General features: G+C 44.3%; 3 protein-coding genes and 5 non-coding genes across 12 annotated transcripts; 4 read left to right on the forward strand and 4 right to left on the reverse strand.

Annotated features, from left to right (window-relative positions):
• Positions 1 to 607: 607 nt before the first annotated feature.
• Positions 608 to 976, reverse strand: LOC122614667 (neuropeptide-like 4). Its single transcript, XM_043789291.1, has 2 exons — positions 890 to 976; positions 608 to 808 (listed from the first exon to the last, which is right to left on the reverse strand). The coding sequence occupies exons 1-2, from the start codon at positions 899 to 901 to the stop codon at positions 659 to 661; spliced, it is 162 nt and encodes a 53-aa protein (XP_043645226.1). The 5' UTR covers positions 902 to 976; the 3' UTR covers positions 608 to 658.
• A 977-nt stretch (positions 977 to 1,953) lies between these two features.
• LOC122614659 (neuropeptide-like 4) lies at positions 1,954 to 2,788 on the forward strand. Its single transcript, XM_043789279.1, has 2 exons — positions 1,954 to 2,327; positions 2,447 to 2,788. The coding sequence occupies exons 1-2, from the start codon at positions 2,316 to 2,318 to the stop codon at positions 2,627 to 2,629; spliced, it is 195 nt and encodes a 64-aa protein (XP_043645214.1). The 5' UTR covers positions 1,954 to 2,315; the 3' UTR covers positions 2,630 to 2,788.
• A 130-nt stretch (positions 2,789 to 2,918) lies between these two features.
• Positions 2,919 to 2,990, forward strand: Trnaq-cug. The gene has a single exon. It is a non-coding gene; the product is annotated as a tRNA-Gln (tRNA).
• A 322-nt stretch (positions 2,991 to 3,312) lies between these two features.
• On the forward strand, positions 3,313 to 3,384 carry Trnaq-cug. The gene has a single exon. It is a non-coding gene; the product is annotated as a tRNA-Gln (tRNA).
• A 258-nt stretch (positions 3,385 to 3,642) lies between these two features.
• Positions 3,643 to 24,319, forward strand: LOC122625853 (apoptosis-resistant E3 ubiquitin protein ligase 1). Of its 5 annotated transcripts, none has more exons than XM_043805906.1 (9): positions 3,643 to 4,090; positions 20,989 to 21,431; positions 21,489 to 22,001; positions 22,062 to 22,260; positions 22,317 to 22,453; positions 22,507 to 23,232; positions 23,304 to 23,630; positions 23,726 to 23,988; positions 24,067 to 24,319. In XM_043805906.1, the coding sequence occupies exons 1-9, from the start codon at positions 3,898 to 3,900 to the stop codon at positions 24,167 to 24,169; spliced, it is 2,904 nt and encodes a 967-aa protein (XP_043661841.1). In that variant the 5' UTR covers positions 3,643 to 3,897; the 3' UTR covers positions 24,170 to 24,319. The 5 variants fall into 5 exon arrangements, with proteins under 5 accessions (XP_043661841.1, XP_043661849.1, XP_043661857.1 ...); XM_043805914.1 differs by having other exon boundaries at positions 22,525 to 23,232; XM_043805922.1 differs by lacking the exon at positions 3,643 to 4,090 and adding an exon at positions 11,622 to 11,865.
• Positions 4,430 to 4,501, reverse strand: Trnaq-cug. Its single transcript has one exon. It is a non-coding gene; the product is annotated as a tRNA-Gln (tRNA).
• Positions 4,658 to 4,729, reverse strand: Trnaq-cug. Its single transcript has one exon. It is a non-coding gene; the product is annotated as a tRNA-Gln (tRNA).
• Positions 7,049 to 7,120, reverse strand: Trnaq-cug. Its single transcript has one exon. It is a non-coding gene; the product is annotated as a tRNA-Gln (tRNA).
• Positions 24,320 to 25,324: the final 1,005 nt, after the last annotated feature.

The raw sequence follows: 25,324 nt of genomic DNA on the forward strand, positions 1-25,324 counted from the left end.
GTTGCGAAATCAAAAAGTACACTGAAGTCATCGCTCGTCCTGCCACATCCTTGTTGCCCCATCGCCAGCAAATCGTGCCGAAAAGGGAAAACTTCATCTATTAGGAACTTCGCTATGTTGGCACACTTTCCGTCGGCAGCTCAGTTGGCAACTTCGTTACAGGCACATGTATCTACACATTTGCAGTTCGAAATGTTGAGGGCGGTTTGTCAGGGGCAAGGATGCATGGGGTGCAAAGCATCCTTTGAGCTTTATTGCGGGGTAGCCTGTGCTTTTATAAAACTGGCTTGCCATAAAGAAGAGCTTTTTTGCTTACATTTCTATGATGTTACTGGCGTTTATAACAGTCAACATCAAAAATCTCTGTAGACTTAAAGATGTTTCCCATAAATAAAACCAAGTTTCAGATGTTACTTATAAAAATGTAAAACTTAGGCATTCTGTGCAATAAAACTTTATGAATTGCGATAATGCTTTCCGTGAAAAGCTCTGGCCTTTTAGAAGTAAAGTACAAATTTGAAGTTTTACATGTATGATTTCAATTTATTTATTGTTCTTCAAAAATGGGACATATACCAAAGCATTTGTATCAAGTGAAACGAACTGGTTGTCCATGCACACGTCAAAAGGCTTTATTCAGTGAATCCGGATACTGAGTTCAGGCGTAGAAAACGTACGGGGAGGCGTAGCCCACGGCCGGATAGCCGGCGGAGTAGACAAACTGGGGCACCGGGGCGGGATTTGGACTGGGTCCTGGAGCGGGAACAGCCATGGCAACGGCCAGGAGGGCGGCGAGCAAGAGGAGTACCTGTGGGAGCGCAAAAATGGGGCGTTCGTTCAGCGATTACGGGATCAAAGGCTGATGTCCTCCGGCAAAGCAAACACTCACCAGCTTCAGCATGACGACGAAAGGGTTAATTCTCGATTTGACAAACAGAATCGAACTGCACTCGATGTTTGCCCGATTGCAGCCTTTTATACAACCACAAACATTGGCGTTTTGAGCCGGATCTGAGCCGCTGTTTGCCCCTTATCACTGACTGCATCGCACTTAGGTATTCCACATGCATTCCCGCCAGCCAAGTTTATGGCTCATTACGGCTCTCAACGCGCTCGCCTAATGCCTGCCAAATGTACTGAGCACAAAACAGCGTTATTGTTTCTTAATCTGTTTGCCTGACGACATCGCCACCATCATCAACATCACCATCATCATCATCATCTGTAAGTATGCCGCTCTTCCGGCGCGGCATCCACTTTCCATACGAACCCCTTCCCCAAAAGCCCCAAAATGTGTGTCGTTCTTTTTGTCAACTCACTGTCCTTTCGCTGACTCTTTTTATATCGGCTTTTGGTTTCGTTTTGGCCGGCGGCAAACATTTGGCTTTATTGTCAATTCGATCGATTTGGGAGTTTAAGAATACATGATTTGGCAATTTTAATGCAATACGCTTGCAGCCGGAATAGAAGTCGATGAGATAAGAGGATTTATTGAACAGAGATAGCAAAACAGCTTTTTGAATTGTCAAGCAAGTGAATATAGAAGTACAAATAATCTTATGTTATGCGTTTGGGATTTTTTTTTCATTTATAGTCTAACGTTTTATGAATGAGACTTTATTAGGTAAACATAATAATCTTAAAAGCCATCTTAAAATAAGAGCCTGAAAAGTGCATTTCTAGCCTTTTGATTGTGATTTAGACTTGAACATACTCTGGTGCCATGTTAATATTTCTTAATAAAATCATTCTGCGCCATTTATTACTAATTACCAATATTAATTCCGCAAACAATTGTCATCACGATTGAAATCGCATCAAACACAATATATTTCGCAATCTCATTCGGTACACCCGACGATGTCTACGAATCATTAATCACCTGAATGGTAGACCAAATTCGAGACCCGAAATTCCCAATTAAAATGCAATGAGCGTAGTAAGAAATATTCTCCAGTCGCAGACTGAAATCACGTTCAAGGCCAGTCTATATCTAGGCGATTCCATCACCAGAGATCGCCGCAGAATAAGAAGTCATTAGAATGCGAAGGAAATTTTTGTTTTGGCTTGACAAAAACTAACGCAGTACAAATAGAAAACAAACCAATAGTCGAATGATGTGAGCAAAACAGAAATGGCCATAAATCGGATAAGAGTCCATAAGTGCGACATCATAAATAAGTCATGAGTGCGAATTTTGTACGTCTCGCAGAGGACTATATAAGAGTGCTGGCAGGTGGGGAAGAGCATCAAATCACAAACTGCATTCGCTACACAAGCACCTCAAGTCCTCAAGGAAAATCAAAGCAAACAACATGTTCAAGCTGGTGAGTTTGGGCAAACACGAGCAAGTTGTGCAAACTAAATTAAAGCTACGCTTTCAAATTTTAATACCATACAGAAATCGTTGAAATTCATTGTTGTAATATCGTTTTTCCACTCCTAGCTGGTTGTCGTTTTCGCCGCCCTCTTCGCCGCTGCTCTGGCCGTTCCCGCTCCAGTTGCCCGTGCCAATCCCGCCCCCATCCCGATTGCCAGCCCCGAGCCCGCCCCCCAGTACTACTATGGAGCCAGCCCGTACGCCTACTCCGGAGGATACTACGCTTCGCCCTACTCCTACTACGGCTAAGTGCCCCGGACAATGCATTGCAATGCAAACCGACAAACGACTCGTGATTATGCATCTGAATACGGATTACGGATATGCGCGTGCTGGCAAATCAAATTAGTCATAAGTGCTTGAAAAACTCAAAAAAAAAATTACAAAAGTTGAACAAATAAAACGTTGAAGAGCAAATTACCATGCATTTCTGAAACCGTCGGTTTAATCTGCGATTAAACCTTTTACCTTCTCGAAAAACATCAGCATCAAGGGCCAGCGGAAATTCTGAGCTGCTGTGGACGCCACAGCGACAAGCGGTTCCATGGTGTAATGGTTAGCACTCAGGACTCTGAATCCTGCGATCCGAGTTCAAATCTCGGTGGAACCTGATTGACAAGCATTTTTTATTATTTATTTTAAAACTTTTATTTATATTATTTTTCAATACATTTTAACTATTTTTTTTATTTTTAAGACTCTCATATTTGTTTTTAATTATAGGTTGGTTAGCACTTTAAGTTAAGTTCTCACAGAAATTTAAAATTTCCTGGTGGTATTTTAACGAAAACGATTGACTGTTTGAGGTGTACATTTTTAAATAAATAAGCTTCCATTTATAAAAATCAAAGTCAATGAAAATGAAAATCAACTAAATCAAATGTTACATATGATGTAAAATTTTTATGGGTTTTGTCGTTTAACCATCAAACGGTTCCATGGTGTAATGGTTAGCACTCAGGACTCTGAATCCTGCGATCCGAGTTCAAATCTCGGTGGAACCTGAGTTGGAATTTATTATTTTATTTTTTCTACTTTATGTTTTAAGTTTATAAACACTATTCATTTTTATAAATATTTAACACTACTTAAATAAAAAACAACAACTGATAACTTTACTTAGTCACAAACGTCACAACGTTCGTGCTTTGTCGTGGTTGTGGTATCTACTTGGTGGTAGGCGTCTTTGCTAATCAGCTGTTTCGGTTGCCATTGTGAATGGACAAAGTGGATTTCCGCAGTATCAGATTGACAGTTGCAGCCAAAATCGAAGAAGAAGAAGCAGCGCAGTGCATTTATTTTGCTCTCGCTGCATTTTTGCACTCTGCGCTTTTTTCTGCATAAATCATTCGGCTAAAGTAACTTAATACCTGATATAATGCTCGCCTTGTTTATCGCGTGTGGCTATGGATAGTGTTTTGCTGCTCGCCAATTTTCTGCATTCGTAGCGCCAAATCAAAAATTCTCGACTACCGCTAGAAAGAGACGGTTGCGCGTTTAATCGGACTCTCAAGATTATGTTGAAACGCTCGTTAAAGGTCCTAATTGCCCTGGTGTTGAGTTTGATGTTCACAGTTTCGCTGGTTAAGATAGTGCTATTGATTTGGTCCTCGCATCCCGCCCCGCACAGCGCCCCGCCCCTTCCCACCGTCGACGAATGGCTGGAATCGGAGGACCTAGCGTCCTATAAGCAGTTGTTTCGCGATAAAGGTGAGTGCGTATATAATTGATTTATTGCCAAATCAATTATCAAAGGGGCCGTTGCATTGTGGCTTATCGTGGGTTTAATGCCGTTGCCTCTGGCTTTTGTTTATAATTTAAAATTGTTGTATTTGCTGATGGGGGTCTCTCCCCGTCCCGTTCTTTCCCACCCACTGAAACTTTCGGTACTTTGTTGACGAATCGAGCTTTCAGAGCTTTCTTAACACACGTGCTACGATTAAACTTGTTATTTTCGGTCGACGGAGCAAATGAAGCACGATTTCGTTAGAACCAGAATGGAATGATCATTCTTTTTCTTCCAACTAAAAGAAAAAAGTGATCTCAATCAGGTTCCACCGAGATTTGAACTCGGATCGCAGGATTCAGAGTCCTGAGTGCTAACCATTACACCATGGAACCTCGCTGATCTCACGCTTTTCTAAAGAGACCCAAAAATAGCCAGCGAACGTGTAAATACGTAAAATTTCGGAATATAATTTCCATACATATTAAAAACAGATAATATACCTTATTAACAAAACTAGCAACCTACAAAAAAAAAAAAAAGAATCGTCTAGGTTCTACCGAGATTTGAACTCGGATCGCAGGATTCAGAGTCCTGAGTGCTAACCATTACACCATAGAACCTCTATGAGCAATGAATGAAAAGAGACACTTTTCCAGTGCAAGCAGACAGATTAACACCGAAGATCATGGAAGAGAAAGTTGCCTACTGATATTCCCATCTATTTCTGTGTCATCGAGTTGTTATTGTTTTTTGTTGATTGGCAGAGCGCCAAAAGATAGTTACCAATCTTGTTGCTAAGGTTATAAAAAGATTGATAAACTTGTCTTTGAGCTCGAGGCGTTGGAATTGTTTAACCCTCGATAACCAATGGGTTCCTATTCTGATATTGGGTTGTTTTTTTAAATTAATCGAAAATATATATTTTTGTTCAATTACTATCGCACTTTTGCTATTACTCGGGACTAATATTTACTGATATATACACAACTATAAATCTTCTAATTCATTAGATTTTAGAGCAATTGTAAAACAAACAAGTTCAAAAAGCAATTAGGGGAAAAATTGTTTTTTTGGGGTATAGTAAGTGGGCGCACCTAAGCCTTTCGCATTTGGTTGCTTAGAAATAATAAAATAAGCTAATTAAGCACATGGTGCCGTGCCTAATGATAATGTAATTTTAATAAAGCCCGCCAAACAAAAAACAACCTGCTGGATTTGGCGAGGGTGTGAAGGAAGAGGAGCAGGTGAAGAAGGAGGAGCCCAGGATGCAGCAAAAGCTCTTTTTTCCGAAAGGGGTCCTCGTGAATTTTCGGCTCCTTTCGCGGGACACGAGCGTTTTCTGTGTCACTCGGCTTCGGTTTTCGGAGTGTGGCTTTCGGTATAAAATCAATCGTAAAAGTCCTTAAATGCTCAGTTTTGGTTTAACTTTGAGACGCGCTGGTTTCACATTTCCACACGCCTGGGAAACCGCCGCGTTTTTCCCCGTTTTTCCTTGGTACAACGGCAAAAACAAATAATACCAAATAAAAAAGAGAAACAACAAAAACCGAAACAGAAACAGATAAAACCAATAACAAGACCAATATAAATGGCCGAAAAACGCCAAAAGTTATGATTTGTTGTGCTCCATCGCGTTCAGTTTTGCTCATATTTCACCCCACTTTCCTTCCTCTCCACGCAAAAGTTGTCACAACATTCCGTGACAACGAGGGCAACAAAGCCACGAAAAAGAGCCCTAACCTATATAGGAAAGCACGTGTTTTTTTTTTGTTATTTTGAACTCCCTCCTTTGAGACGCCCACTCAGAGCTAATGATCCATGGCTAATCTCTGCTAATACGCGATGGGTCCATGCAGAAAGCAAATTTCGCGCCGAACAATTTTCCACATTTTGGCATATTAATTTTTTATTGTTGGCGTGAACGGCGGAGTGAGATTATCCCCCAACCCCCCTACCTCCACCTCAATCCCCATCACACTTCAGTGCGCCGCCAGTTTATAGGCCTCCAAGCTCCTGGAGGAATTGCCACCGTTGTGTTTTCGGCTCGTGTGCTCCATTATCCCATCTAAATAAACTGACTGACTCATCTTCGGATTGTCCAATGTGTGTGCACAGCGAAGTGTTTCGCAACAGAAGCGTGGAAAATATGGGAAAATTACGTGAACGAACATTGTCGAAATATGTTATTATTAGGTGCCCAAGTGCTTCAATTGAAATATTTTACATAAATTTTCATTTTGTAGTTCTAGTTCTTCCAACTGTTTTTTTTTCAGTGTGCCTTTCCTTGCGATTTACCGTGCGTTTTTGTTATTTCAACTTTCATTGGTTGTCGTTGTTGTATTCTTTTGGCCTGGTCAGATCGGCTGGCTCATAAAGAATTAATTGGCAATTAATTTTGATGACACTCTCTACCAATGCTCTCCATTTCGCACTTGGACCATGTCCATGTCCATGTCCACTCGAAATCTTGTTGTCGCACCTACCATTTTCCCCATGTTTTCCTCCCTCTCCGGTTTTCCTCTTCTACACACGCGCTTAACCTTTAAATCGCATTTACTTTTGACCTGCATATTAATTAATGAGTTAACGGCACGAGAGAAAAAAGGGTCTTGTTCGGTCAATTATGCATAAAGTGGCATTTGGGGAAATGATTTGTATAATGTTTATGTGTACCAATGTTTGGGGACAGGTTAGGCCAACGTTGTTCAACCAGTTCTTACATAATGCCCGAGAATGAGGAATGTTTGTGTTATAAGGCACTCTTTTTAAAATTAGAATTCTGGTTTATAAATAAATGTTAGTAATTGAAAGCTATTCATTTTCGCAGGGCAAATAGTTATATATATATTTTACATATAGTGGATTATGTAATTCATTTAACCTATAATTGTTCAAGACATAAATAAATAAAAACAGAATCAAAAAAAGATAACTTTCTCAGGTTCCACCGAGATTTGAACTCGGATCGCAGGATTCAGAGTCCTGAGTGCTAACCATTACACCATGGAACCGCGCTGATCAGCGGTCACCAAATCGTTCCCTTCCACTTCCGCTACCAAAAATACCCGAGGGCCGAAGAGAGCTGATTGAGCTGAGATAGGCAGAAAAGAAAGATGAAATCGGTGTTGAGCAAACATTTGCATATTTCCATGAAGACAGCAATGCGAGTCGATGAGAATTGGTTGCCCAATCGAAGGGGGAATGACAGGAAGGAAACGGCAAGAAATTGGAGATTCGGAAGCATTTAGTTTGTGCGACAAAAAGAGGAAGTAATTGTTTGGTAAACATTGACCAATGTCCGATGGAGGCAGAGAAAGCAAACAAAATATTCCCATTTCTTCGTTTGCGGGCCGAAAACCTTTTTCGGTTTCCTTTGCTTTTCTTTATGTTTTGTTTCATTCCGGCTGGCAAGGAAATTAAAAGGAAATTGCGCTTGTTTTGTCGGCAGAAAGGGGATTTTGTCGGCTAGTAGGAGCTGTGGAGTATGCGGCTGAGCAAATTAAAAGGTTTTATACCCCAACCGAGAGCCTGCGGAGACTCGCAAGCAGTTAAAAGTGACACAAGTGCCAAGAGACAGAAAACGAAGTAAAAAAAGAATGAAAACGCAAAAATACAACACCGTAAACAAAACGACAAGTAAAACAAAAACACACCGTAAGGCGCACACGAACAACAAGCGCTACACATGTGCAAATAACAAGAGGCCTCATTGTAGGTCCTCCCTTTCCCCTTCCCTCTCGCTCGCACTCGCACTCACTTTCCTCGCACTTTCTCCTCCTGCCACCCTATCACTGTTCTCTACCCCTCTCTTTCTCCGGGTGCCGTAACAGCTGCAACTGTTTTTGTTATGTAGGCCAAAGATGTCAGGGCGGAAACACGCCTCCTGCCTGCAGGCGTCCCTCTCGCACACACATACTGTCTGCAGTTAATCGCCTATGAGGAACACTAACCCTAAGATACCTTTAATTTCCTAATGATGTTAGCAAGATCTCAGTAGAAGAGTTTTATCCTTTAAGGCTAGTTGCTTTAGTGTTTATGTCTATATATCATTAACCTTTGCTTGGAATAAAATGCATATTTCTATTTATTTAGTATCTATCAGTATGCGTTTCTTGTAGGGACCTTCACCTGTACCTACCTATTATGTATGTGTTACCCAGCGCTGGCGACGCTCTTCTGCGGTTAGTTATCATTATTGCCACGGCCCTCGACGGCATTTTGTGGCATATCCTCGCTGCTGCTTGTGCTGCTTTGCGGCTTGTTTTTGTCGCATTTGTCAGCCACAATTATAATAATGCAGCAGCCAAGTTTCCCACATCTCATTTTGGCTTCAGCCGTCTCCTGCTTTGCGAAATTATCATATTGTTGGTTGCTTTTGTGGCGTCCTTGAATGAACAAACAAAGCGTGTGGAGAAAACAAAAAACCATTTGCGCATTTCATCGCAAAAGATTATTTTCCACTTGCATAACAGCGGCGGAGAGCAGCAAAAAGTGAGCAGGCCAAAGAAAATGAAAAACAGTTTAGAGCCCACTTTATAGGAAATATAAACGCATTTCATTTGTACGATACCCTGGAAAATATATACATAGAATATGTCATATAATAGCTTAATCATGTGAATACTTTTTGTGTTGTCTACTTTTAGGCACCACCACTTTTAGGCACTGTTTTATTTAGCTACAGACATTTGTCGGGAAGCCAACAGTGTGAGGATAATTTGAAAGTTCTTGGCCCAATATTCCCCGCAAAGTGCGGTAGCAAAACTTTGCCGCAGTCTCTCAATCTAGCCGCATTTCCCCCATATCCCTAGTCATTCTCCATCTGCGACTTTCCCGGCCTCCAGTTGGTCCTGGCCCCAAAGTCCTCGCCCCTTTTCCAGCCTGCACTTCGTATTAGCATAAAGTACGCATTTCGACTCATAAAAGTTTCAGTATCATGCCTATATTTGGCTCTACTCGTATCTCCGACCTGAGAACTCAAGAACCCCCAGACTTATGACAAGTTATGGTTAGCACAGGCGCTACTTGCCCTTTTTGTTGCCACTCTCTACTATTTTTTACTTGGTTTTATATTTTGGCCGACTCGTAAAACAACAAAATATAGCACGAGCCATTATTTGCTTTACACGCAAGACAAAAGGCGGAAGGGGAAATGGTAAATGGAGGGCAGATTGAACATGCACTTGCCAAAATCATATAATTGAATATTTGATTAAACAAGAAGTAGATGCCAAACTAAAAGGTTTAATTTTATAATATTTGAAATATCCAAATCAAATTTAAGTATTATATTTGGTAAATTATTGTTTAATCAACCAACCGTCTTCCTGGCAATTTTTCTGCCAGTGTGCGGGCCATTTGATGATCCCAAAGCAAATGAACAGCTCACTTTCATTACATATTCCGACAGTAAACACACACGAACGCAGACAAACAAGTGCCAGACACACGGAGAAAGTTTTGTCAGCTCACATTACCAGATATCTCGCACACACTCGCAGTCGCAGGACCCGCACACACACATTCACACACACACACACACACACACACACAGGAACACAAATCGCACATCGGTTGGGCAAACAAAAACAAAAATGGCGCCATCAATGGCCACCTTGCCCCATGGAAATGATGATGGCGATGATGATCATCGCCAGAGAAGCTGCCTTCGGTGGCTGTTACGAAATTATTGACTTCGCTGGGCAGCAGGGGCAATGCCGCATAATTTTCCCGCACGTTTTTGCCCCACTGTCAATGTCGAGAGCGCCATCAATAAATATTGGCCCTGTCCAGAGGTTTTCCATTCCTTCTGGGCCCACGAATCAAGATGGGTGACTTCTGCACATCGAAGTGGCAGTCACCGACAGGATTTGATTGCCCAGTGAAAATGGGATTACGCCGGAGATATCTAAAGTTTGAATGGTAGATAGTGGAAGATTTCCCCAGCAGAAATTAAGGTTTCCGATATTGTTAGAGGTAGCTATGAAGTCGATATATACTGGTTTAAATAGATCTGAATCTCCATTAGCTTTAGCTTGTTTTTTTATGAAACAATTTATTGAATGATTTTGAAACACTTATCTTTCAAATGGCTTTCTCTTATTTGAGAACACATTTTTCTCTTCTTCCGAAAGTTCCTGCCAGTTGGGCGAAGTTTGCAATTCGATGTTTTTGTCCTGCCGGCTGCGAACTAGCTTGTTTATTATCCTTGTCGAGATGGCACGCGCAAATCGTTTGTAGTTTTTATTGAGCTGTTCTCAGCGATTTCTCTTCGCAGAGGACCATGGCCCCTATCTTCGCTTTCTCCACTTTCTTCACTCTCTCCCTCCGCTCCCTCCCTCCGCTCACGTCTCACACACTTGGCTGTAATTGAGTCTCAGCTGCGTAAATAAACATATAGCAACTATATAGAAAAGGCAATAGCAACTACATAGAGCCACTCGCAATGGGTTGAGCTACTTGAACACGAGGTATATGTACACTAGATCTGGAATAGTTGTCCTTGCCAGGTCAACAGCAAGGAGCTTTTGCCTCGGATCCACTGGAAACAAAAGGAGGTCTGCACCTTTTATTAAATACAAGTAACACTGAGAAAAATAGAGCAGATGACACTTTTATAGGGAGAAGTATTTAAGTATATTTGTTGAAATAGGTGTCGCTGTTGAAGAAAAGGACTTTGTTTTCTTGCAGTGTCCTTGCTGTTGTTGCTCCCTGCACTTTCAAGTTAATGACAGCAATTTGAGGCGGCCAAGAGCGGGGAGTAGGGAGGTGTGTGCTTACAATGCCATCAAACGCTCCTAGTTTTCCCTCGATTTGCCCCCGATTTGCACCCCTTTGGCCCAAGGATGCAGATAGATGGTGTTGTTGTTTCGTTGCCACTGTCATTTGGCACTTGCCACTTGAAAATGTGTTTAAAATTAAGGCTGCGGGGGGTCCGAGGGGCGGGCACTTTTCCTGCCAGCTAATGGCGGTCATGAAGGCACTGGATTAGAGAAAAGCGGGGCGAGGGATCGGAATGGGGAGGGAATAAACTTTCATTTTGATTTAAGCTTTTGGCAAGTTTCATATATATTTTCTTGGCAGACAAAGAACGAAAATTACTGCGAAATTGGAGGAGAAAATGAGGAAATGGAGTAGAGGAAAAACGAGAATCTCTATAAAGCAGCTTACAGTGTGATGCTTGAATAGAAAATAGATGGAATTTGTATGGAAAATATAGAAAAAGATGTTATATCTTTAAAGTGGAGTCCTTCGATAAATTTAAGTATCTGTACTAAGAAGTTTATTCAATCCAACTAGCACCATTTCGTTCCATTATAAATTGTGTTCTCCTCTCAACTTTTCATCCACTTTTATTTAAGGATTTTCTTTTAATTTCATTAAACTGTTACTCAACTAATACAAAAAGTGTGCATATATACTATAAGGTTTTGTTACCAACGCCCCCTCAGCTGCCATCGGTTGGTAATCCGCAGCTATGCATGAAATATGTCAAAACTTTGCGAGCAAAACTTTTTTAATAAATTAAAATTTACAAAACAACGAAGAGAGTGGGCGTAACAGAAATCGAAAAGGCCGTGGCCAACATGACTTAGCCATTAAGTTGTGGTTGTGAAACGAACCCTACATATACAGGGTGCATTAACTGGAACGCAAAGTGCAAAAGGAAGTGAGATCACCATGTGGTCGCCCGAGTCGGAAATAAACTCCATTGCCATGGCCACCACAATGCGCCATTCGCAGTCCTCGTCCTCAGGTGAGTTCGTTGATCAAAGGCCGCGTGTAGCGGGTGCATCAAATTCTAATTCGGTTTCCTTATTTGACTTTGGCTAATGCGGCGTATGCGCAATATGGCGCTCATTCTCGAGTGCTTCCGTTTCCGCTTCCCCTGCGCAGCCATAACAGTGCACAGAGAGCAAACAAACACATATGGTTTATTAAAACAATGCTCAAATATTTACGTTTTTGTTTAAAGCCTTTGCCGTGGAACTGCAGAATTAAGCTAGCTTAACCTTCGCATTGAGCCTCACGTGTGCAATCGGTGCACTTTTCCCCGTTTCTAATTAAAACGAACGTCAAGTGCTGGAAAGTCGAGCTGGATTTCCCTCATTCGTGGACTGGCTGGAAATCGCTTGCATGGCAGTGACATAAGCCTGCGAAAAGGGGATTGTGGGGTAGTTCTGGGAAGGGAAGGGAGTTTTGGACCCCCTGCAAGCCAGTCCGAAATGCAAAACGCAAATGGGCAGCAAAGTGCTCTTATGCACGTAATGTATGAGCGGTTTTCGGTGTGGGAAGGCCTAAGTCTGGCCGCAGTTATAGACCGGGAAATCGAAATGGCAAAGTGCAGGCCCAATGATGCAACATCTGCAGTGTTTGGCCAAGGAAAATTTAAACTTCCGACTTTAGTCCTTAAAGAGAACTTTAAAAACTGAACTGCAGCAATGGTAGAAAGGCTGAAAAGCAAGTTTTAAAATCGAGATACCAATTTAATTAAATGCGAGTCAGCATTGTGTCAAAAGGATAATCCTTGAAACCTCATTAATGACAGCCCTCAACCTGATTGTCCACTTTAATGCCGATGCTCGACAGCTGATAGTATTAATTGACGCTTTTTTAATACCATTTAGTCGACTGCAAAGGAATGAGTGCATTAATGCGCTTCCACTGTTTCCTTTTCGCCCAATTAAGCGATGTCAATAAGTGTCATTCAACAGAGTTGCAGAGTTAAAATGCATGTTTCCAATCGGCCGTTCTACTTCCGGCTATTTTGCTTAAATAACGTGAGTATTTTCCGCTCAACTTCAGGATCTTCGAGGCACGCACACATTCCCACTCACATATGAATAGAAATACAAATACAAACTCGAAGCTCGAAACTCCAATTGGCAAATGCCAAAGTGATGCAGCTTCGTTCGTGTAAATTTGTTTATGCGAGTTCCCATGTTGCCAATGGGGGGTGTGAGAAGTGGAATGTGGAGGGAGAAAGCCGCATATCCTGCTCATGTATGCATGTGTGCGAGCGTAGGCAAGCATATATTCCATGTTCCACCTGCGTTTTCCGAATTTCCATACCCTCGTGCAGGGCCTAACAATTGGGATTGGGAGCAGGTGCTCGCCTTTCACACAGGAGGTCCTTGGGAACCCGCAGGAATTCACGAGCAAAGCGGGCACGCTTAAATTTTGATTATTTTCCAAGGCTTCTACAGGCACTCAGCTCGAAAAATAATATTAAAATGTGCAACCACTTTAATGAAATTTGAATAAAACTTAAACTGAAACGTATTTGCTGACATTAGTTTCTATATACTAGTGTTCTTGTGGTTTTAAATCGATGTTGCACGGTTAGACTAGCTCCTATATATTTATCCACTCTAAAGGGATTTTACTACCATTCTCAAGGGTATTTGCATGGCCCGCACCTGGCGCATAAACTTGCAATGGCTGCCCTTCTACCTTTTGGGCCATTAATTGCCGGGCTGCAGAGAAAGGCTTTCTCTGGCAGTGTGCAGTGTGCAGTCGGTGCTGATGGCAGTTGGCAAATGTTTTCTGCCATGTTTGCCACATATATATGTGGGTGCATATACACAGAGGTAGCGGTTACCTAAATCGGTTCATGTTTGCGGCGGCGCCCCCGGAAAACCCCCACCGTCCACTGGCTGCAACATTAATACTTTGGCATTATGGTTTTAACCCAATTTGGCCTCTCTTTACCCAGTTAGTTGCAGGCAAAGCAAAAAATAAGCCGGAAAATTCGAGAAGCGGAGGTAAAAGTTGCAGGCTCATGTCAGTGGATATTTCACTGCTTTTCAGTGGGCGTGTCGGCGGCATTTTCCGCCCCTGCGCTTCGCTTGTGTATGTGAGTGGGTGTGTGTGTGCATTAAAGTTGCAAATTGGTTTTTGTGGATTTTCGCGTCTAAGGCCGGGGAAAATGCAGTTTTCCGCCCACCAGCCAGAAACAGAAACAAAAAGGCCACGTGCCTAATTAAATTGCTCGAAACAGAGGAGAGTTCAAATAGTGAAACTTTGAAAACTACGCTTATGCTATTTTGCGAGAGCCAGCAAATTTTGATTAGGTTCAGGCCAGGGCCTTAATGGCCTCAAATTAATGAATAAATAATGGAATTTATGGCAGCCCACCAACTGCCAGCCGGAAGTAGGTTAAGGGTTATTGTTTGCATAACAATTGGGCCAGAGCTGTAATGACTTTTAATTCAGCAATTGAAATTTCATTTGAATTTGCATTTGGTCGAAGTGCGCCTGAAATAATGCCATACAATTGTGATACGATGTGAATTGTGAAGAGTTGTTGCACTGAATTTGGGACAGATAAGCATGCAAAATGAGCATCAATGTTTGCAGATTACCGCTGAACTAAATTATTTTATTAAATAAGGCACATTCATCTAGCAAAACTGATGACATGCAATAACAATAAAACTATGCATATAATTGCTTAAAATAATTAAGCAACTGCAACAATTGGTACACTCACATTTGTTTTAAAACTCTCCAATTGCAACCTGCATATTCTGTTATTGAACATTTATAGCCAAGCAATTATGGTCGATATAAAGCAACTTTATGTGCTTTCATAGGCCAGTTGCCATCACCATTTCTAATAGCATTTCTGTGCCAGCACCGCATTTTATTTCATTTCCCTGCAAAACTCAACTGCAAAACTCCCACTCAATTATAAATCGATAGAATGCAAATTGCAGCTGCATATCATGTTCGTACAATTTATTTCGAGAATTTATTCCCCCTCCCCGCTACCCTGACATTCCTGAGTGTGAATAATGCCCCTGGCTGATGATTTGCCCCCTCCTCTTGCCTCATCTCGCCTCCTCTTGCGGTTTCCTAATGCAGCCAAAGCAGCCGCAGTGCAAATGTGTGCCAGCATCCAGCTTCCTGCATCCTTGCCACTCGGCGCACCATCGGCAACAGCTGCTGCCGCCAAGGGGCACTCAAATTAAGCGACATTTAATGTCACACCTTCTTGCTGAAAGGGGGGTGTGGCTAGGTGGCGGGGGGAGCCCCATTTGCGAGTGAGCGGCGAACATCTGTTTGCCTTCAAAGTTGTGCCGTGCGGCTTGTGCGGGCTGCCCGCATGCAAAGGATACATGTTTGCATCCTTGCCACAAAAATGTGCGGCAGCAGCAGCGTGGCAAAGGGAAGGCAGGGGAGGCGACTCCAGGCGGGCGGAGCAGTGGGGAAGCGGAGACAACGGTGAGCTATGTAGACAGGTGCAACAGCTGCGGCTTGCTTGTCGATGGCCAAAGGAGCTCCAAGTCAGAGCCTTTTCGCCTTTTCAAATGCACTGGAAGAAACTTTGACAGACATTTTGCATTCTAACTGATAACTATCGTTTGATAGTAATAGAAGCTTAGGAGTAACAAAGCTTTACTTCACTGCTACTTTTGCATGTCTAATAACCCCTTGAATTTGCAACAAGTAAAACATTTTCTCTGTATTCTCATTTCCGCCCCCTAGTTTCTTTTGCTAGTTCCCCACCGGCTACTGGGGCCTTTTCTTGCCTTTTCCTGCCTGGTTTTCCCTATCGCCTGCCAACTAGGCAGTCATCTTGTCCGAGATTCTCGGCTGTGGCATCATTTGCAGGCAATTGCCACGGCAACACCTTCCACTCAAACTGCGCCCCTTTTTTTCCAAATGCCTGGCGATGTTTGCCGGTGTGAGTGCTTAAAAATTTCATTGCAACGCTCATTTTGTCTGTCCAGGCTTAGGTAAACTGCAGTTCGGAGCGGGGCGGGGAAAGGGCTGGGGAACTATGTGATGATGGCTTCTTTTCCTGCACTTCCTGTCACCTTCTATGGCCCCGTCCTTTTGTCCTGTCGCCTGTCTCCATTGCTGTCGCTCCCCGGAGGACGAACCCCTGCACATCCTTGAGTTTGTGTGCCTAAATGTTTTTCCAAATAAATGAAATTGTTCTCTGGCTGGAAAGTATGGATAGAGTATGGTTTGTCTAGAGGGTCCTTCATATCGAGATTTGAGATTATGGGGCTAAACACAGGTGTTTTGAATTTGCCTAAGGTCTTTATGCTTCTTGCTGGGCAGTGCCTTTCCACAGTTTAATTCTCCAATTGCAGTTTTGTTAAAATATTTAACTCGTTATTTACTTTCATTTCCTGCCGTAATTAGACAAAATAAAGTTCAGCAGTGGAAAGTGTAGCTCAGCTACGTCCTATTACCACATGCAACATCCAACACTTGAGTCGCTCATAGTATTTTGGCTACATATTTCGCCCAAATTGCGAGATTTATATTGAAAGCGGGGAATCCTGCGGGGAAAGGGATGCTAAATGGGGAGAGGTGAGCACAGCTTGCTGTAAGGACACTTGGGAGCCAACGCGGAGAAAAACAGAGCGACAGAGAGAGAGAGAGAGATAAAGAGAGAGGGGTGTCTGCTGCCGTTTGTGTGCCTACACTGCGTATACGTAATTTGCCGAGTCTGTTGCCAAAGTGGCATTTGAATTTATGCCGCCACTTGAGGCAAGTGTGGCACGCCCCGGGTGAGTGCTGCTGCAATCGCATGACTCTACCTACACTCAAACGCAAAAGCAAAAGCAAACGTAAACGCAAACGCAAACGCAGACGCAAGTGTATGAGTTTCTGCTGCAAAGCAGTGAGTGCGCTTTATTTTAAATTAAACATGCAAATATTCCTGGCACCCACATCCTTCGCTGCGGCTGCTTGTTTTCTTGCTGGCTGTCTGCTGCAGACAGCGCACATAAATTATTGTAAGCAGATGAAATATTTGTGGACGAATTTGTTGCAGCTGTCGAGTGCAGCCAGCGCACATTGTTCACTCGCCCAGCTCCTCGAATGTCGCTGGAATATTCCCTCTATTCTCCTCGAAACTTAAAGCTCCACTTAAAGAGCACAACAAAATGGGGAGCTGTATGAGAAGTGTATTGCAGTGCCTTCCCTTTTCGTATCAAATATGTTGCGAATGGGTTTCAGAGTGGAGCTCATCATTTTCCCCACAGAAAAACATTTGACTTCAAACTGAAAATAAATATAGAGGGAATATCAGTTCATTGCAAGAAGAGAGAGTTTAATAAAATGTGTATTTTCTGTGCTTTTCTATTTTCAAATATAAGAATTTATTTTTTGAGTGCACCCACTAAGAGAGATGAGGGTGAGGGGGGAACACACACAGGATGTCCTCGGTGGAAGATGAAGCTGGCAATTTTATCATTTTTCACTTTGGTAAACAAACACAAAAGGAGCAAGGGGGTTAAGGAAAATATTGCGGCTTTTGTTGTGGCAACCTTAATCGTTCCCGCCTCCCTCCTCCCCCTCCACCGCTCAACATCTCTGCACTCCCTGCAGCTCCCCCCGCGCCCCTCTGCGATCGAATGTCATTCAAATTGTAATTCCTGCAGCCTCCAACGTCGGAGAACAATCGATAAAAAAGGATAAAGCAAAGAGCACAACAATGGCGGGCTAACAATGGAGCAGGAGCACAAAAAGAGGGAAAACGATGGAAAAGCAGGGCATTCCAGGAGGAAAACGGAGGAAAAGCGAGGGCAGACAGTCAAAAGCAAACAATAAACAGCGAAATCATTCCGTGCATCCCTCTGGAAAAGGTGGCATGGTGCAAGAACAGCGCGTTTCGAGATTGTAAAATCAATGTTCGGAAGAATGATAAAGACATGTAACGTGTGAGAAAAAATGAGCTTACAATTTCAGTTCTTTCGAAGGAGTTGCAGTTTTGGTAAAAAGTACCAACCAACTTTAAAAATCTCTGCTCGTTAAATTGCATAGAAGTTCAGTACTAATTTATAAAGCGCTTGAGTAAGCTGCTTTCTTTAATGACAAATCAGAAAAAAACCTTCTTGAGCATTAAGCACTGTACTTTCTGGCCTTAAGCAGTCCTCGGCTAATAGGCCAAGTTGGCTCGTTCGGCAAACATTTGCCCAGCACTTTGCCGGCGCTTCGCCCGGGCCAACCTGCCCTCCTTGGGCTAATGAGCGAACAAAAGAACTTGGCAGTGGAGAAGGGCCCACTATTACGGGCGAATTCGAGAGTCAGCAGGTCTTTCTAGAGTTGTTTGTCAAAATTAACGCAGGCGAAAGGAAATACAACCAGGAGCGTATGGGTCAGATGCACTGCTCACCCCGAGATGCCTCCCTCAGGTCGGACTTAGTGCTCATCCGTAGCTATGTCGTCTATAGGGGACGTGCTCCCGATGCTGCGAGCCACTACGATATATCCATGATAGTTGGCCACATCAACGTGGGCGGTGTCCTGCGTGCCACGAGTGGCAAGTGTTTTCCCACACTCAAAGTGAAACTGTGCTTCGGTGAGGCGATGGGTAAGAATTTCCATAAAGTTACTTCGTCTTTAGTATACCTCTTGGTAACTGGATAACTGTTTGTATGCACAAATGTGTTTATCAGTCTATTGCTCGCATTTTGTGTACATGCCGCAAATGAAATTATTCCATCCCATAAACTGCATTAATTATAGATGGCTATCAGCAGGCAGAACGACATGAGAACATCAAGCATACGCCTCGTTGCACGTGCGGCATGAGTAATTGATTCGGCTAGGAAATAGACTTATTTATAATTCAATAATGCGCTGGGCTAACCGAAAATACTTATAATGCAAACAATCGACCGAATTTCCAGTGCCTAAGTGTGAATATTCAATTAGAGGCTTAACTGCAGGCGCTCTAAATCGAATTGCCCGACGTTATGGAATTAGAACCAGCTCTAAGTTCTTTTAATTACTTTTATTCTGATGTCGTTGAGTAACTTATGATAAGGGAATTATCTCTGTCTCTATTCGCTCCTCTCTGAGTGAATGTTGCTGGCCTTCCAGGACTTTCACTTGGGGCGTTATTCACCTGCCTTCCCTCATCATTTCAGCTCCGACTGTCAAAAGTCGGCCTCATCAGTCATTGCTGCTCCCCCGCCTTCACTTGACATTTATCCCCATCATCATGCCCATCATCTATATCATCATCATCATCATCATCATCCTGGCACGTCGCGCTTTAACCTTCAGAAGGCATTTTCATTTAGCAGCCTTCCCCTCGGCTTTGTTTGTCAGCTCGCCACTTTGGTGACTTTCCCAGCTTTTCCGCCGTCACCCTGTCGCTGGTCCTTAATTAAAAACGATTAGTAATTCCTGTTCAGCCATCAGCCATCAGCCATCGGGCCAAAGGTCGTTTGCTGCAGCGCCATTAAATATGCAGTGGAAATACTTTAATTATACAAATAACCAGGGATTCAGAGTAGAGCGCCGAAAAGGCCAAACGGCTTTCTTCTGTAGAAAGTTACTTTTCATTGTTGCCACTTCGGGCTGTTCGGGGGCACTTTGGGCATTTTTCTGCCATCGAAATACGTATACTTTCCTATCGCCTTGGCCAAATCAAACGGAAGTTGTTCGTTTCGCGCGAAATATGAACAAGTTAGGAATTCGGGGCGTGTGGCCAATGGGGGGCTTTCGAAATGCGAAAGAAATTGGTAACGAAATGAATTCGTTTTCGAATGTCAGGCACGCAAACTTTGCCTACACCATCGACCCCATGCTCGAATATTCTATTATTTGTACTTTTTTCCGAGGGGGATTTAGGGGGTTCGCCACCCCCACCCCTTCTAACCACAATTGGCCTGGGTTCGTTTGCACGTTACTCGCTTTGCGGTCTATCGTGGTCCGTAGTTTTTCCGTAGTCCTGCGGTCCCTGGCTTAGCTGGATTTCGTGGTCCGCCGTGGGAGCCGGGCTTAAGTGCATTTCACCGAGGTTAACTAGCCGGCTGGTGTGACTTTTCCTGGGGTTAATTTGGCCTTACCATCAGCAGAGATTCAGAGATTCCTCACCCCCATTCGCCGCAAAAGATTATTACACTTTTTTGGCACAGCTTTCTTGCTCATGAATGTTATTTTCCATTATGGTGAGTGGTAATAAAATCATTGTAAATTTAAATCTACATATATAGTTTGCTGCTGGGAAAATAGTCTTCCTTTCCAATGGCATAAATTGGAAAATTGGTTCGCGCTTTTCATGAATATTTCAACTATAATTTTTCTCTGCTCCGGGACAGTTGCACTTGTTTCTCCCCTTCGAAGTTACTTAGCATATTAAATGAAACCACTGTTTTTCATTTCCACGTTTTCCCCACCGCCTTGGAGTTTTTCCTCTTTGTCTCTGTCACCCACTTACGTTTTTACGTTGGTGAAAAGTCGAACTAACAGCAACAACTGAGCTGCAATAATGCCAAATGAAAGTTTTTCGCCGAATTGAGGTTGGGGGAAACAGCGGGAGGGCCGTAACTACAGGGTTAGGCTTTCAAGGAATCGCAAGGAGGTGGAGAAAAGGTCCTTACGTGACAGTGGGGAACCTCTTGTTTTCGATTTCAGCCAGCGATAAGCGACAAACAACGCATTAAGTGTCGTTTCCCTGGCTATTTTCGGTTTCGGCATTGGGTTAAGTCATAAAAAATTGAAACGTAATTGATTGGAAGTTGCCAGTTGTTGTTGGAGGCACAAAAATGGGAGCAATCGACGGCATTGACGTAGTCGCCGGACCAAATTAGTTGTCCTGTAATTTTAGACACCATCGGAAGTCGTTGAGCCCAGAAGTACTCGTATAGTGACGGATGGAGGCCTCGACGTTGATGGCGACATTGGCAAACAGTTGACATGACGGCAAAGTTTCCGAAACTTTAACCATTAAACTCAATTACCAGAAAAGTTGGACTCTATTTGTAAGGCGCTTCATTTCCCTCATTGCCGAGCTACACAGTTCGAAATTGCAACGTGCACATTTGTAAGGTTTATTGGGTTTTATAGTTAAGCTGAGCCCGGTGAAATCCTTGATTAAAAGTCGAATATTTTCCGCTCATCATAGGAATCTCCTCCTTGTCGAGCTGCGGCGATCCGGAGCGTCTGCCGGAGCTGCCCCCTCTGGACGAGCAGCGTCTTCAGCGGGCCGCATTGCATCTGCAGCAAAAGCTGATCCTGCGCGAGTGGCTGCGGGATCACCGGCTGCAGCACCACTACCAACGGCTGCTGGCCGTGGAGGTCGCCTCGCTGGAGGACGTCTACTGGCTGGAGGACTCACGGGCCAGCAAGATCCTCGGCAAGGACTGGCAGCTGTGGTCGGGAGCACGGCAGAACCTGCCCACGTCCAAGGCCCAACTGGACGCCCTGAAGGCGCAGCTCTGGTCGACGGTGGTCAAGAGCAGCCAGCACCAAGACGCATGGACATGGGGCGGCATGCTGGTCGTATCCGTCTCAGTCGCCGGCCTCGTCACCCTGGCTGCTATGACACAGCCCTCATTGGCCCCAGAGGTAAACGCCAAGGCATTTTAGATAGAATGGGTATTTAAATGCCTTTTTTATCTGCAGGCCCGTCATTCCCTGCTGCAATATGTCACCGGGAAGTATCTGCTGCCCGCCAATTGCAAGGTGCAGTGGGACTGGAAGGATCCCGCCAGCGTCGGCGGCACCATGTGCTTCGTGGTGCGCTTCTTCCAGCGCAACGGCCAGCCATATCCCATCTGTGATACGGACCAGTTCTTCGTCGAGGTCACCGAGGGCACTCGCAAGGTGGTCACCATTAGCGAACTGGGCTCCTCTACCGATCCCAACAACGCCAACATCGCCAAGGTCAAGTTCACGGTTCGCACTGCGGGCCAGTACAAGATATCCGTGCTGATTGGCGCCAGTCACATCGCCGGATCGCCCTTCCTGCGATCCTTTCTGCCAGGTGCCATCGATGCCAGGCGATCCAGGTTCATCCGGCCCGCCAGCACGGTCATCTGCTGCGCAGGTGCACCCACTTTGATGCACATCGAGCCACGGGATGAGTTCGGCAACTCCTGTCTGTTCGACCAGAACCAATCGGACGAGGCACTGCAGGTACAGCACGTTCATACTCTTGAGATCCCTTGACACTGACTAGTTTATGCTATTTTACAGGGCTACCAAGTGGCAATATACGACCTGCATGGAGTTCCGGTGGAGAAACTGCAGCATGCGATTGTCTTCGCCTACGACAGAGTCAACTCGCGGGTGTCCGTCACAGCTCTGTTTCCGGAACCCACTTGTCTGCGGGCAGTGATCAGTTACCGGGATCAGCAGCTGCCCAACGGCGACTTCGACATCATTGTGCTGAGCAGTAAGTGTGTGGAAATAATCTTCAGAAGTCATAAATGAATTTGTAACCCCTTCCAGGCAGCGACACCACCTTGGTGCACAAGAACATAGCCTCCAGGAAGCACAACATCTGCTACGAGGCCAAACTGCTGAGTATTTTCGGTGTGTCCAAGAACAAGCCGCGGAAGGTGCTCTGCTATGTGGGACCCAAACAGGTGAGTGGTAGTCTCGGGAACACATTGATATCGGGTGAAATGTGAGGGCTCAGAACTCGCTGATCTTCCAGGTGACCATCAAGGAGATGATCCTGAAGTTCATTCCCAAGAGGATCGCCACATTCCGGCTGTGTCCCTCGACCAAGTTCCACTTTCTGCCCCAGTTGGTGTCCCAGCTGCACGGCCCTGTTTTCATCATAGACGACGGTGCCCAACCCAAGATCGAGTTGGCCTCCAAGGATCGGAATATCATAGCTGCCACCTTCACCCATTTTCTGCTGAAGAACATTGGTGGATCCGAGACCTTCAAGGACAAGCAGGACTTCTTCTACCACGAGGTTCGCAAATTCCATGCCAGCTACTACCACGAGAAGATGGCCCTGAAGGTTCAGCGGGAGAAGATCCTGGAGAGCAGCATGAAGGCCGCCAAGGGCTTCTCGGTGTCCGACTGGTGTGGCAACTTCGAGGTCACCTTCCAGGGTGAACAGGGCATCGACTGGGGTGGTTTGCGGAGGGAGTGGTTTGAGCTGGTCTGCAGTGCCCTCTTTGACGCCCGCGGAGGCCTCTTCTGCACCTTCCACGACAAGCATCAGGCGCTGGTCCATCCGAATCCCACGCGTCCTGCCCATCTGAAGCTGAAGCACTTCGAGTTCGCCGGCAAGATGGTGGGAAAGTGTCTGTTTGAGAGCGCCTTGGGCGGCACCTATCGCCAGCTGGTCAGGGCCAGATTCAGTCGCTCTTTTCTGGCCCAACTTATTGGTCTGAGGGTGCATTACAAGGTTAGTTAGTTAGTTAGGAAAGGCCAGATATTAAATCATGTTCTTACCTAATTTCGCTCTTTGCCTATCAGTACTTTGAACAGGACGATCCCGACTTGTACCTGTCGAAGATCAAGTACATTCTGGACACAGATCTCGATGCCACGGACACTCTGGAGCTGTACTTCGTAGAGGAGATGTACGACTCCAGCAGTGGACAGCTGAGCAAGACCATCGAACTGATACCCAACGGGGCCAGGACGCGGGTGACCAATGCCACCAAGAACCAGTACCTGGACGCCTTGGCTCAGCAGCGTCTGTGCAACAGCGTCAAGGATGAGGTAGACAGCTTCCTGAAGGGTCTGAACTCCATCATACCGGATAACCTTCTCAGCATTTTCGATGAGAACGAACTGGAGGTGAGTATTTCTATAAACTGTCGGTAAAGGACTGGCTCTGAATTCATTACTTAATTTAATTGCACTGCATTAAATCAATATTTTCTCATGTGCAGCTGCTGATGTGCGGAACTGGGGAATACTCCATCAGCGACTTCAAGGCGCACCACATCGCCAACGGCAATTCGGCTGAGTTCCGGCGGGTTTTGGCCTGGTTTTGGGCCGGAGTGAGCAACTTCAGCCAGACGGAGATGGCCCGGCTGCTGCAGTTCACCACGGGATGCTCCCAGTTGCCGCCCGGGGGATTCCAGGAGCTGAATCCGCAGTTCCAGATAACGGCGGCCCCGACCTTTGGCAACCTGCCCACGGCGCACACCTGGTGGGTGAACTTTTTCCATCGCCCATTATTTGCCTTTAATCTCGCCGTTCTCTGAAAACGAAACTTTTTCGATTCCAGCTTCAACCAGCTGTGTTTGCCGGACTACGAGAGCTACGAGCAGTTCGAGAAGTCGCTGCTTTTGGCCATCAGCGAGGGCAGCGAGGGATTCGGCATGGTCTAGATATATAGGATAATGGAGGAGGGGCTGGCGATAGCCCCCGGTTTTTGTCTGCTACGCTACTGTGTTCCTTTCCGTGCGCTTTACATGTCATGCTAGCAACTAAGTGAACTAGTCCGTAAGCCTGCCTAGTGATAAACGCAATTAAATTCAGTCCCTGGCTAGGTATATTATTATCCCTCGACGGGTGATTCCTTAAGCAATAATAATCACGGATTAGCCGGCGTAGCGAGTGTAGTTATAATCGAGTCAAGATGCAAATTAAAACCGAATATATATCATCATCAAAAGGAATGTGATAATTGTATTATAGACTAATGCAACCTAAGCGTTATGGGAATCTTTTAAACTACCTATCGGTAATGCAAATAAGTAGCCATAATTCCGAAAACTATTCTAATTAACTGTTAGATGCGCTGTGTAAAGAGAACCCAGAGAAACCCTAGAAGAGTTTGTAGCATACTGAACTAAAAACTAATTGTAATCGTTATATTGTCAAAACATTCACAATGAGCAATGTTTATATGCATTTCTTCTATCGAAAATCGAAAAATATAAGGCCAAATTCTGGTCCAACTCGAATACAATCCCAAATCCTTCTCCCTCGCTGTGCTCTCCTAAAAGCAATATGTGGATGCAAATGTTGAAACGTAGTTTTTAAATGTTGTTGAATCGCAAAGCAAAAATCAAAGATGTCATACTAATTACAATTTAGTAAATGTAATGGAATTGTAGTTGTTGAGAGAACTCTAAAAGCTTATATATCAATCGGTTGGCGGAGGGTTGGTTCAAATGGTTAAAAGTAATAAAAATCTACTGTTTAGAACGGAACTGCTGTAGTTTTATTAGTCTACGGCAGCATTCATGGGGCTAACCAGTTAAAAAACCTAAAAACATGGTGAGACAGATTTGTTTTACCACCTTTACAAAACACATGATACAATGCACTTCCCAAGGTGTGCACTTATATAAGTTTTATATTTTTCCATTGAAAATTATTGTACCTGTTGATACTGTTGATATACTAGTAACCGGTGTCATAAGAGTCAAACGACTTTCTTTCCAAGGTCTCCAAAGGTCAACTGCAGTAACGCGACTCCAAGGAGTGCCAATGAACTCAAGGAGGGTTACGCAAGTCCCCCTTCTGTGAACTGTACC

The sequence above is a fragment of the Drosophila teissieri genome, chromosome 2L (assembly GCF_016746235.2).
Source record: "Drosophila teissieri strain GT53w chromosome 2L, Prin_Dtei_1.1, whole genome shotgun sequence".
NCBI classification, from domain to species: Eukaryota; Metazoa; Arthropoda; class Insecta; order Diptera; family Drosophilidae; genus Drosophila; species Drosophila teissieri.

What these genes read in the sequence shown, in the direction of transcription:
- LOC122625853 (XM_043805888.1), top strand. Translation starts at nt 18,225, where the DNA reads ATGGGTCAGATGCACTGCTCACCCCGAGATGCCTCCCTCAGGTCGGAC. An exon ending in GTGCTTCGGTGAGGCGATGG is followed by an intron (nt 18,445 to 20,988) that starts GTAAGAATTTCC and finishes CGCTCATCATAG; the next exon opens with GAATCTCCTCCTTGTCGAGC. An exon ending in CTGCCCACGGCGCACACCTG is followed by an intron (nt 23,989 to 24,066) that starts GTGGGTGAACTT and finishes TTTCGATTCCAG; the next exon opens with CTTCAACCAGCTGTGTTTGC.